At 42.8% G+C, this 14,161-nt stretch overlaps 1 protein-coding gene across 1 annotated transcript in view; it reads right to left on the bottom strand.

The window, feature by feature from the left end:
• The window catches only part of nrip2 (nuclear receptor interacting protein 2), a 72,388-nt gene that overhangs the window by 12,556 nt on the left and 45,671 nt on the right, over window positions 1-14,161 (bottom strand). The window contains exon 2 of the mRNA XM_085375970.1: window positions 4,363-4,677. Coding sequence (XP_085232096.1) covers window positions 4,363-4,677 — 315 coding nt within the window. The remainder of the gene's footprint in view (window positions 1-4,362; window positions 4,678-14,161) is intronic.

The following is a 14,161-nucleotide window of genomic DNA, read 5'->3' as shown; positions in this document are numbered from 1 at the left end:
CACGGAGGCTGGGCCAGACGAGGATGCAGGCACGGAGGCTGGGCCAGATGAGGATGCAGGCACGGAGGCTGGACCAGACGAAGCTGACGAGGATGCTGAAGCTGGACCAGGCGAAGCTGACGAGGATGCTGAAGCTGGACCAGGCGAAGCCGATGCAGAGGCTGGACCAGGCGAGGATGAAGCTGGACCAGGCCAGGATGAAGCTGGACCAGGCCAGGATGAAGCTGGACCAGGCGAGGATGCGTCCTCAGGCTGAGGTGTGGCCGTAGCAGGCGGTAGCACTGCCGGTGGTGGTACTGCAGGAGGCGGCGCTGCAGCCACAGGTGGAGAAGCAGCCACAGGTGGTGAAGCAGCCACAGGTGGTGAAGCAGCCACAGGTGGCCGGACGGGCTCCTCGGGCCCCCCAGCCGAAGAAGCAGGAGGCTGGACGGGCTCCTCGGGCCCCCCAGCCGACGTGGCAGCCGGTGTGGCATGAGGCTGGACGGGCTCCTCGGGCCCCCCAGCTAGCGAAACAGGAGGCTGGACGGGCTCCTCGGGCCCCCCAGCGAAAACAGCCGCAGAACCAGCGGGCACCGGGGCCCCTGGCACACACAAAACAAAACCAGCAGGCACATGGGCCTCAGGCACACATGAAACAAAACCAGTAGGCACATGGGCCTCAGGCACACATGAAACAAAACCAGCAGGCACATGGGCCTCAGGCACACATGAAACAAAACCAGTAGGCACATGGGCCTCAGGCACACATGAAACAAAACCAGTAGGCACATGGGCCTACTGGTTTTGCATGCAGATTTGTGTTGTTTCTACCATCTTCAGAGCTTTTCTCTTTCTGTAAGCTGCTTTTACCTGATCAGTGGTGAATACCTAACCTTAGTGGCAGTTCAGATCGGGGTTTATGATTAGATTTTAAACACTTTCCAAGACATAGGAGAGAAACTTTCACATGGTTTCATTCACCAGACATGTCGACCGTAAGCTCTATGTCTTTTTTTACTTTTTTTATGCAGTACTGGCTGTCTTGGCTTGATGTTACAAAGCTCCATTTAATGATCTACTTAGTTCATTGTATTTCAGACACAGAAGCCCAATAAACTGCACAATAATAAATATCACTACAATATTTTCTATCACATGAAATAGAAAATAAACAATCTGTGCTGATGTTCATGGACCAAGAAGTGCAAATTGTTTCAGTAAACCTGACACTGTAGTTCCAATGCCTGATCTTAAAAAGTAATTTATTATTATTATTTTAAAAGGTATTAAAAATAATAGAAATGAAGTGTGATAATGTGTAGGACTTAACGTGGGTGAGTGAGGGAGGTATAGGGGTAAATACTGGTTTCAGCAAATATTCTTTGACTGTTGCTCGTGTGTCTCAAATACTGTAGCTTTGTAGTGATCATGAATCTTCAAAGAGGACTGATGTCTTGGTAATTTGGGGCTTTTAATGATTTCTTTGAACTCTTCCATATCCAGGGTGAAATCATTGTACAGCATACATCTTTAATGGCTTCAAAAAAGTAGAGTTACTAGCACAACTTTGAATTTATATTAGACTTTCTCTCATTCACACAGGGACAAAAGTATACAAATATATACATTTACTTGCTTAAATCTCTTAATAAGTGGTGGTGAAGGTTCTGCAGTGTCTTTTAACTTGACAAGGCCAATGTCTGTTAACTTCTTCTTACTGATTACAATTGACTACAGCTGATAGTTTCTCTTTGCCAGCATAAGAAGTATTTGTTTGACAGCACTCATTGGATTGACCAATACTCAGTACAATGGGAAACTCCAAGGAACTCAGTGAAGATCTAAGAAGGAGCGTTGTAGATTTACATGAGCTAAGATGGTCTCAGGAAACCATTTGTAAACAACTGTAGATTCCAAATGTACAGTACAAGTCATTCATGTCTTTCTTGCTTGTCAATCAAGAAAGAAGTCCCTGCTCCAAAATCAACACATTCAAGCTTTACTGAAATTTGCTGCAGCCCATTTGAACAAGCAAAATACCTTCTAGAGAAAAGTCTTATTGTTAGAGTAATGGTGAGGCTTTCAAACCTAAAAACAGCAGAACAACTATCGTGCATGGTAGTGGTAGCATCATACTTGACATCTCTCGTTCTAGTCTCTTTCAGTACTTTTGGATCAACTGTAAGTTTTTCAGGGAATTATTAAGACATGTCGATATACAGTTTTCAAGCTTGGAAGTAAATAAGATGTTAGGATTTATAGGGCCGAGTGCAGCAAACTCAGTTTTATCTGAATTCAGAAACAGGAAATTAGACGCCATCCAGCCCTTTATGTCTTTAAGACATTCCTGGAGTTTAACTAATCAGTGTGTGTCATCAGGCTCGATGGATAGGTAAAGCTGGGTATCATCTGCATAGCAATGAAAATGTATGCTGTGCCTTCTAATAATCAAGGGTGTAGATTTGGCAAAGATGGAAGGGACATGTCCCCACCAATATCCAGCGGTTATTGAATTGTCCCCACCAATAATTTGATCTCTCCGAGTAAAGAAAAACAAAACCGATAGAAATAAAAAAAAAAGACGATATGTCAACGTCTCATTCACCCAGCGGTGCAGAACGTTCTCTACCGGAGTCCTACCTCATGTGACAAATATGGCCAATGTGATTGGCTGTGCCTTTCAGGGAGCTCTGTTTAGTTTTAGCAGCGGCAAGCCTGCACTGCAAGGACCTGCAAGGAGGAGAGCAGGATGGCAGCACAAAGGAAGAACCTGGATATAAGGAAGTATTTTTCAAAGAAACCTGTAAGTCACTTAAAGTCAAGTTCACTCATAAAATGTGTCCGTCATAAAACCGTTACATGCTATGCTAGGCTTTGGCCCACATCAGTCTAAAATTGTATGTAACCATGAATAACGTGTTTTGTAAACTAACTGCACAACAGGCAGCAGTATTAGTTGTCTCAGTCTCAGAGTAGGATTTCTAATTTTGTTTGAAACTGTCAGAGAAAACGGCAGCCTCGAGCAAGCCAGGATATTAGTTTACAGAGGCTGTTAAAATTATATGTCTAACGTTAAAATGTTGGTGACACAATAATTTCATCCTAATGTGCTGACATATTCATAGGGTTAATTTTTGAGACAAAATATCACAAAGTAGTCATGATTTTGCAAATATTCCACCTTGTAGTGCAGTTTGCACAAATGGTTTTAAAAATGCACTCATGCTACAAACATTACTGATGAGTCCAGATCTGCACAAATTGACAGAAACACTGAAGCAGCTACACATTTTATTCTTATTGTCATGTATGTCCTATTTGTCAGGTGACAGAAGAACCAACACAAAGCTCAGAGAGTAATGGTGATACAAGATCACAGGTGAAATTGGATGATGACTTGGCGGGTCATTATTGTATTTGAAGCTATTTTTATTTTTGTATGATACCCGATTTATATGGAATATAAACTAAAGTCTAAAATACTTTTTTAATTGTAATTTAACATTATATAAAACTATTAATTGTAATTTTAAATGGTTTAAAAGCATGTAGAATAGCATATGTAGGCAAGTATATTTCTCCTTTTTTATCAAGAAGCAAAGACAAAAAGGAGGAAATAAAAGAAACGGGGCAGAGTTCGGTGGTTGAATCATCAGTCCCCACCAATGCCAAAACCAAATCTACACCCTTGCTAATAATAATGTCCATGATGAGATGGTGCTAAATTCTGTCCACTGATTAGCACAGGCTTCTTGTCCAGTGAGTTAAAATCTAATAGTATATAGCTTATCCACTATGTTAATGTTGTAGGTAGTATCAACACAATGACCTCAGTTTTCCTCCTGAAAACACTGTAGACCCACCACTGAACCACTGAAAAATGAGAGTATAAATGAAACAGTGGCATAGGCTCTTTGATGACTCAACCTAGGACTACAAATTATGCTTTACAAGGGCCAGTGTTGGGTACAAGTGGAAAAACTAGCCCCCAGGTGGAGAGTTATCTGTTTCTTACCATGTTGGTTAAACACAAGTTTGGGTAACCTGCTGCTGAAGATTTTATACCATTTTTTGTCTTTCTCTCCATCATTTTATCCTCCACACTTTTAAGCCCCTGCGCACTTTTTCTTTTATATGCTGAATCTGTTTTGGGCGCATGCAGATGTGTTGACCAGGTTAGACTTATTTAATCACTGTGACTCAGTGGTGTCTGTGGGTCCTGCAGAGCTTTTGATATGTTGTAAAGAGAAAGTAAATGAAGGCTTTGAATGATGAGTCATGGGAGCAGAGTAGTGTGGTCTTTGTCTCCTCTTTTGTTTTCAGTTTGTTTCAGCAGAGCACCGAATGTGGGTGAGCGTAGATTGAGTACGCAGGGTTCAGTACCTTGCACTGAATGATGAGAGCAGTTAGGACAGGCGAGCTCTCCCCGCCCTCGGGCTTCTCAGCTGTCTGTCTGGCTCCGGCCTCGCTGCTGTCGTCCTCCTCATCCGACCGTAGGCTCCTTTCACTTTCCTCAAAAGACTCCCTCTCCTCTGTGGAGTCGTCAGCCGTGCTCTCGCTCCTCTCCTCGGTGTCAGCAGGTCCGTCCTTGGTGTCGGCCAGTGGGGAGCGAACCCTGGTGCTGAGGTCCCGGCCCTCACCTCTGAGTCGCGTGATGTTTCCCTCCAGCAGGCGACGCTGCACGATGCTGTGAGGTTGCTAGAAAGAAATGCAGAGGACAGATAGGTCTTATACAGGAGTTTTTCTCAGTACAGACCTTTTGAAAATTGCACATAGTGTGTAGTGTGCATATAAGGAGAAAGAAAAACACCCTGTAACTCTACAAATAAATTAGTCAGACCACTGTGTACTGAGCGTTAGTGCAAACAGCTAGTATATAATGTATGTAGTTTAAAATATATTTGTTAGGAAAAAATAGGCCTGCTTCCTGTTTAGGCAAAAAGAAAAGAACAAGATGAGCCAGAGATGTACAGCTGCTGATGTGTGAATTAGTATATATATGAGGTGTTGTTCAGATCAGAAACTGAAACACGACTTCTTCTGATGCCTCCAGAAAAGAGCCGAGAAAGAGATCACTTGTGCATATGAAACAGGCTGCTTTTTAATATTTTGCATTGCAAATGAGTAATTTATGCTCATGAAATGAATCACTTTTGCCCACTGATAGTTCATCCAAATATTTCACATGCATGTTTGCATACTGATGGTTCACACTCTGGAACCTTTGTTAAAACAGAGCTCAGATTTCATAGCCACAACTAGGGATGGGTATCATTTAGGTTTTATCCGATACCGGTGACAAATCGGTACTTTTGAAACGGTGCCGGTGCTCAAACGGTGCTCAAACCGGTGCTTAAAGAATGGAGAACACAAAATTGGTCCAAAAACCTCTCATGTTCAGCTGTTTTTTGTAAAAATATAACAATGTTAGCCTTTTCTGCAGCTATGGGGCATATATGGTATCACTCTTGGCTGGAAGCAGTGCTTAAACAATGGAAAAAACACAAACTTTGTCCTAAACCTCACTGCGGTAAAGTGAGCCGTCATTTGTGAGCCGCGGTCAAGCCAGCCGCCTCCTATCCGCCGCATAAATTTCCTTGCGCTTTTACACCAGTCTTTACGGTAGCGCCTTTTCGCTTTATGTGCCGATTGAAAGCCTATACCCGCGCACACGTGCACGCGCGCGCACAAATTACAATGTAACGGCCCGATACAGTCAATACAATTATGGAAATGTCAGAAATTCATTAAAAATCATCCTGAGTAGTTGATGTACAACTTTCAACACATCCCCCCTCTGGGACACCTACTGTACCTGTGTGCCAATTTTCATCCAGATTTACTGTAGAATTCCTCAGAAATTAAAGGAAACTTATATTCAATTCAATACAGTCAATACAATAGAATTATGTCAATTTTCAGAAATTCATTAAAAATCATCCTGAGTAGTTGATGTACAACTTTCAACACATCCCCCCTCTGGGACACCTACTGTACCTGTGTGCCAGGTTTCAGCCAGATTTACTGTAGAATTCCTCAGAAATTAAAGGGTACTTGTATCCAATACAGTCGGCCAATACAGTAGAATTATGTCAATTTTCAAAAATTCATTAAAAATCATCCTGGGTAGTTGATGTCCAACTTTCAACACATCTCCCCTCTGGGACACCTACTGTACCTGTGTGCCACGTTTCATCCAAATTTACTGTAGAATTCCTCAGAAATTAATGGAAACATTTATTCAATCTAATACAGCCAATACACTACAATTGTGTCAATTTTCAAAAATTCATTAAAAATCATCCTGAGTAGTTGATGTCCAACTTTCAACACATCCCCCCTCTGGGACACCTACTGTACCTGTGTGCCAAGTTTCATCCAGATTTACTGTAGAATTCCTCAGAAATTAAAGGGTACTTTATTCAATTCAATACAGTCAATACAATAGAATTATGTCAATTTTCAAAAATTCATTAAAAATCATCCTGAGTAGTTGATGTACAACTTTCAACACATCCCCCCTCTGGGACACCTACTGTACCTGTGTGCCAGGTTTCAGCCCGATTTACTGTAGAATTCCTCAGAAATTAAAGGGTACTTGTATCCAATGCAGTCGGCCAATAAACTACAATTATGTCAATTTTCAAAAATTCATTAAAAATCATCCTGAGTAGTTGATGTACAACTTTCAACACATCCCCCCTCTGGGACACCTACTGTACCTGTGTGCCAGGTTTCAGCCAGATTTACTGTAGAATTCCTCAGAAATTAAAGGGTACTTGTATCCAATGCAGTCAGCCAATACAATTTAATTATGTCAATTTTCAAAAATTCATTAAAAATCATCCTGAGTAGTTGATGTACAACTTTCAACACATCCCCCCTCTGGGACACCTACTGTACCTGTGTGCCAGGTTTCAGCCAGATTTACTGTAGAATTCCTCAGAAATTAAAGGGTACTTGTATCCAATACAGTCGGCCAATACAGTAGAATTATGTCAATTTTCAAAAATTCATTAAAAATCATCCTGGGTAGTTGATGTCCAACTTTCAACACATCTCCCCTCTGGGACACCTACTGTACCTGTGTGCCACGTTTCATCCAAATTTACTGTAGAATTCCTCAGAAATTAAAGGAAACTTATATTCAATGCAATACAGTCAATACAATAGAATTATGTCAATTTTCAGAAATTCATTAAAAATCATCCTGAGTAGTTGATGTCCAACTTTCAACACATCCCCCCTCTGGGACACCTACTGTACCTGTGTGCCAAGTTTCATCCAAATTTACTGTAGAATTCCTCAGAAATTAATGGAAACATTTATTCAATCTAATACAGCCAATACACTACAATTGTGTCAATTTTCAAAAATTCATTAAAAATCATCCTGAGTAGTTGATGTCCAACTTTCAACACATCCCCCCTCTGGGACACCTACTGTACCTGTGTGCCAAGTTTCATCCAGATTTACTGTAGAATTCCTCAGAAATTAAAGGGTACTTTATTCAATTCAATACAGTCAATACAATAGAATTATGTCAATTTTCAAAAATTCATTAAAAATCATCCTGAGTAGTTGATGTACAACTTTCAACACATCTCCCCTCTGGGACACCTACTGTACCTGTGTGCCAGGTTTCAGCCCGATTTACTGTAGAATTCCTCAGAAATTAAAGGGTACTTGTATCCAATGCAGTCGGCCAATAAACTACAATTATGTCAATTTTCAAAAATTCATTAAAAATCATCCTGAGTAGTTGATGTACAACTTTCAACACATCCCCCCTCTGGGACACCTACTGTACCTGTGTGCCAGGTTTCAGCCAGATTTACTGTAGAATTCCTCAGAAATTAAAGGGTACTTGTATCCAATGCAGTCAGCCAATACAATTTAATTATGTCAATTTTCAAAAATTCATGAAAAATCATCCTGAGTAGTTGATGTACAACTTTCAACACATCCCCCCTCTGGGACACCTACTGTACCTGTGTGCCAGGTTTCAGCCCGATTTACTGTAGAATTCCTCAGAAATTAAAGGGTACTTGTATCCAATGCAGTCGGCCAATACAGTAGAATTATGTCAATTTTCAAAAATTCATTAAAAATCATCCTGAGTAGTTGATGTACAACTTTCAACACATCCCCCCTCTGGGACACCTACTGTACCTGTGTGCCAGGTTTCAGCCAGATTTACTGTAGAATTCCTCAGAAATTAAAGGGTACTTGTATCCAATGCAGTCAGCCAATACAATTTAATTATGTCAATTTTCAAAAATTCATGAAAAATCATCCTGAGTAGTTGATGTACAACTTTCAACACATCCCCCCTCTGGGACACCTACTGTACCTGTGTGCCAGGTTTCAGCCCGATTTACTGTAGAATTCCTCAGAAATTAAAGGGTACTTGTATCCAATGCAGTCGGCCAATACAGTAGAATTATGTCAATTTTCAAAAATTCATTAAAAATCATCCTGAGTAGTTGATGTCCAACTTTCAACACATCCCCCCTCTGGGACACCTACTGTACCTGTGTGCCAAGTTTCATCGAAATTTACTGTAGAATTCCTCAGAAATTAATGGAAACATTTATTCAATCTAATACAGCCAATACACTACAATTGTGTCAATTTTCAAAAATTCATTAAAAATCATCCTGAGTAGTTGATGTACAACTTTCAACACATCCCCCCTCTGGGACACCTACTGTACCTGTGTGCCAAGTTTCATCCAGATTTACTGTAGAATTCCTCAGAAATTAAAGGGTACTTGTATTCAATGCAGTCGGCCAATACACTACAATTATGTCAATTTTCAAAAATTCATGAAAAATCATCCTGAGTAGTTGATGCACAACTTTCAACACATCCCTCCTCTGGGACACCTACTGTACCTGTGTGCCAGGTTTCAGCCAGATTTACTGTAGAATACCTCAGAAATTAAAGGGTACTTGTATCCAATGCAGTCAGCCAATACAATTTAATTATGTCAATTTTCAAAAATTCATGAAAAATCATCCTGAGTAGTTGATGTCCAACTTTCAACACATCCCCCCTCTGGGACACCTACTGTACCTGTGTGCCAAGTTTCATCCAGATTTACTGTAGAATTCCTCAGAAATTAATGGGTACTTGTATTCAATGCAGTCGGCCAATACACTACAATTATGTCAATTTTCAAAAATTCATGAAAAATCATCCTGAGTAGTTGATGTCCAACTTTCAACACATCCCTCCTCTGGGACACCTACTGTACCTGTGTGCCAATTTTCATCGAAATTTACTGTAGAATTCCTCAGAAATTAAAGGGTACTTGTATCCAATGCAGTCAGCCAATACAATTTAATTATGTCAATTTTCAAAAATTCATGAAAAATCATCCTGAGTAGTTGATGTACAACTTTCAACACATCCCCCCTCTGGGACACCTACTGTACCTGTGTGCCAAGTTTCATCCAGATTTACTGTAGAATTCCTCAGAAATTAAAGGGTACTTGTATCCAATGCAGTCAGCCAATACAATAGAATTATGTCAATTTTCAAAAATTCATGAAAAATCATCCTGAGTAGTTGATGTACAACTTTCAACACATCCCTCCTCTAGGACACCTACTGTACCTGTGTGCCAGGTTTCAGCCAGATTTACTGTAGAATTCCTCAGAAATTAATGGGTACTTGTATCCAATGCAGTCGGCCAATACACTACAATTATGGAAATTTCAGAAATTCATTAAAAATCATCCTGAGTAGTTGAGGTCCAACTTTCAACACATCCCTCCTCCGGGAAACCTGCTGTACGTCTGGGCCAAGTTTCAGCCAGATTTACTGTAATATTCTTCAGAAATTGCAGGGAACTTATGTTCAGTGCAAGAAAGGCTGAAAGACGACCACCACTGAACAAGACACACAAGCTGAAACGTCAAGACTGGGCCAAGAAATATCTCAAGACTGATTTTTCTAAGGTTTTATGGACTGATGAAATGAGAGTGAGTCTTGATGGGCCAGATGGATGGGCCCGTGGCTGGATTGGTAAAGGGCAGATAGCTCCAGTCCGACTCAGACGCCAGCAAGGTGGAGGTGGAGTACTGGTTTGGGCTGGTATCATTAAAGATGAGCTTGTGGGGCCTTTTCGGGTTGAGGATGGAGTCAAGCTCAACTCCCAGTCCTACTGCCAGTTTCTGGAAGACACCTTCTTCAAGCAGTGGTACAGGAAGAAGTCTGCATCCTTCAAGAAAAACATGATTTTCATGCAGGACAATGCTCCATCACACGCGTCCAAGTACTCCACAGCGTGGCTGGCAAGAAAGGGTATAAAAGAAGAAAAACTAATGACATGGCCTCCTTGTTCACCTGATCTGAACCCCATTGAGAACCTGTGGTCCATCATCAAATGTGAGATTTACAAGGAGGGAAAACAGTACACCTCTCTGAACAGTGTCTGGGAGGCTGTGGTTGCTGCTGCACGCAATGTTGATGGTGAACAGATCAAAACACTGACAGAATCCATGGATGGCAGGCTTTTGAGTGTCCTTGCAAAGAAAGGTGGCTATATTGGTCGCTGATTTGTTGTTGTTTTGTTTTTGAATGTCGGCGAGGATTCCGCACGGCACTCCCCTCCATTCACCTCGCGAATCTCCGCTCTCTTCCAAACAAAGTCGACGAATTACTGCTCTTAAACCGGACTAACAAGGACTTTGCACGCTCTGCTGCCCTCTGCTTCACTGAAACCTGGCTCAGTGAGCGAGTCCCAGACGCTGTCTTAAATCTGCCGGGCTTCCAACTTCACCGGGCGGACCGCGAAACAGAGCTCTCAGGGAAAACAAAGGGTGGTGGAGTCTGCTTCTACATTAATGAAGGTTGGTGTACTGATGTCACAGTGTTACAGAAACACTGCAGCCCACACTTGGAAAGTTTTCTCATCAACTGTAAACCTTTTTATTCACCGCGGGAGTTTTCTTCCTTCATGCTGGTCGGAGTTTACATCCCTCCACAGGCCAACGCGAACAACGCACTGTGCGAGCTGGCTGACCAGATTACTACCCTGGAGAGGAAATTCCCGGATTCCTTTACAATTATTCTTGGGGATTTTAACAGAGCAAACCTAAACTACGAACTCCCTAAATACAGACAGCATAGACTGCCCCACCAGGGACAACATCATACTGGATCACTGCTACACCACTCTAAAAGATGCCTATCGCTCTGTGCCCCGGGCAGCTTTGGGACATTCTGATCACTGCATGGTCCATCTTATTCCAGTTTATAGGCAAAAACTCAAACGTGCCAAGCCTGTAGTCAAAACTGTGAAGAAGTGGACTAACGCAGCAAAGCAGGAACTGCAGGACTGTTTTGACTCCACTGATTGGACTGTTTTTGAAGCTGCATCTGAGAACCTAGATGAGCTCACGGACACTGTGACATCATACATCAGTTTCTGTGAAGACGTGTGTGTGCCAACAAAGACCTTTTGCACATACAACAACAATAAACCATGGTTCACTCCTAAACTCCAACATCTTCGCAAGGCCAAGGAGGACGCTTACAGAAGTGGTGACAGGGTCCTGTACAAGCAAGCCAGGAACACACTGACCAAGGAGATCAAAGCAGCTAAAAGGATCTACTCCCAGAAGCTGGAAGAACGGCTCTCAGCCAACGACCCTGCGTCAGTGTGGAGGGGCCTGCAGGAAATCACCAGCTACAGACGCCCCCCACCCACTATTGAAGCAAACAAAGACCTGGCCAACGAGTTAAACACTTTCTATTGCAGGTTTGAGACGGACAGACTCCCACGCCCCACCCTCCCCTCCCCAGGGACATTGCTTCAGACATTGACCCCCAACACACCTTCCACCTCTCCCCCCTTCACCCTGCCCCTCCCCAATCAAGACTCAACGACCACCCCCACCCTCCCCAATCCAGACTCAACGACCTCCACCACACCTCTCACCCCCCTTTCCTCCTCCCTGAAACTAAGAATACACACTCAGGATGTGAGCCGACTATTCCAGAAACAGAAGCCCAGGAAAGCCCCCGGACCAGATGGCGTCTCACCCTCCTGCCTCAAAACCTGTGCTGAACAGCTGGCTCCCATCTTTACTCGTATCTTCAACAGATCCCTGGAGCTGTGTGAAGTTCCCTCCTGCTTCAAACGCTCCACCATCATCCCTGTTCCCAAGAAACCCACCATCACAGGACTGGATGACTACAGACCTGTCGCCTTGACGTCTGTGGTCATGAAATCCTTCGAACGACTGGTGTTAGCCCATCTGAAAGACATTACAGGCCACATCCTTGCCTGCAGAAGCCTGCAGACCAGGACCACCCGACACAGGAACAGTTTCTTTCCCCTCGCCATCTCCCTTCTTAACAGTTGACCTGTCACACTGCTCCCACTGCCAGACTGCAACTGCACCTTATGTACATTTTGTAGTATTCATTCCACCTCATTCATTTCTGTATTTTATGTATATAAGGTTAGATTCGTTATTTATAGTTGGTTTACATAGCTTTGTGTATGTATGTGTAATGTGTATATATAGACACGTGTGTGTGTGTGTGTGTGTGTGTGTGTGTGTGTGTGTGTGTGTGTGTGTGTGTGTGAGATTTACATTGCTGTGCTTGAGAGCCACCATCTACCGGAACCAAATTCCCTGTATGTGTCTGCACATATACAGTGGGGCAAAAAAGTATTTAGTCAGCCACCGATTGTGCAAGTTCCCCCACTTAAAATGATGACAGAGGTCAGTAATTTGCACCAGAGGTACACTTCAACTGTGAGAGACAGAATGTGAAAAAAAAATCCATGAATTCACATGGTAGGATTTGTAAAGAATTTATTTGTAAATCAGGGTGGAAAATAAGTATTTGGTCACCTCAAACAAGGAAAATCTCTGGCTCTCACAGACCTGTAACGTCTTCTGTAAGACGCTTTTCTGTCCCCCACTCGTTACCTGTATGAATGGCACCTGTTTGAACTCATCATCTGTATAAAAGACACCTGTCCACAGCCTCAAACAGTCAGACTCCAAACTCCGCCATGGCCAAGACCAAAGAGCTTTCGAAGGTGTTACAGGAAAAATGTTTCTATGTTTCTTTACCTTCTTTTAAATGTGCAAGCATGCCCTTTTGTCTATGGTTAGATTAGTTTAGAATTATCTTTTTAGACTTTCCCAGCAAACACATCTTGTTTCTGGGACATATTGTTTTAGATTGTTTTATCTTCCCTAGCTCTCTGCTGACGAGACTAGCACCATATATGGAGTTGTTTTATTTTATCTGTTTATTATTTGTTATCCTGTTCTCACTGTCTCTGTGCTCTGTGCCTATAAAAATTACCAAGCCACTGTGCATGGTGTGAGTTGTTCTTAGCAGCTCACCCGTGTACACGTTTGATAAAGAAAGTAACTTTGTCTCATTGTGTCTTTATTTCTCCTGGGTTTTTTACAGAGTTTTCCCCCAACATTTCTTGGTCCTTCGGAGCCGGAGCGCCTCCATCGTGTCCCATCTCCGTGACCAGTCCACGTTGCTCGTCTGTCGACAGCCCACACACTAGGTGTGTGGTCAAAGACCAAGGGCGTTAAATTCGAGTCTTGGCCAACGTTCTTAGAAAGCGACCCACGGTGGTGGGGCCCGATCGAGGTGGACCAGACCCGGCGACACTGACCAGGTAGATACAGACACACTGACACAATCTTGCGTAAAATCGTATTTTAAATTCAGGGAATTTAAAATAGCGAAAGTAGCTCGTCGCGACTGGAAGCTCCCCACTTCTGTGGGTTTAAAGTAGCTCGTCGGCTGGTAGCTTGGAGCTCGTCGACTGGAAGCTCCCCACTCTTGTGGGTTAGGTTTGGAGCTCTGGGTAGCTCCCCCAGCTGGGTCAAGGGAATAAGTAGCTCGTCTACAGAAAGACTGGCAGCTCCCCTTATGATAAGGGTTCCGATCGCGCGAATAAGTGTGAATGTGAATGTATGTGTGTGTATTGTTTTAATTAACGGAGCAAGCTGAATTTTCACGGTCCAATAAGAGACTGAGCTGCTCCTACTGTGTTTTTCTTTTACTGCTATTCACTGACGTGCTGGTGAGTTGAGAGAACGGTCGAGTTCCGTCTCGTAAAGTTCACACCGCTTTTGGAAATAGTCCGAAAGTAGAAGGGCGTGTGAGCAACCACTCTCGTCTCTAA

Source organism: Diplotaxodon limnothrissa, linkage group LG17 (genome assembly GCF_057381915.1).
Source record: "Diplotaxodon limnothrissa isolate DT_005_m linkage group LG17, D_limnothrissa_male_GT1.1, whole genome shotgun sequence".
Taxonomy (NCBI): domain Eukaryota; kingdom Metazoa; phylum Chordata; class Actinopteri; order Cichliformes; family Cichlidae; genus Diplotaxodon; species Diplotaxodon limnothrissa.
This window is presented reverse-complemented; position numbering and strand designations above follow the sequence as displayed.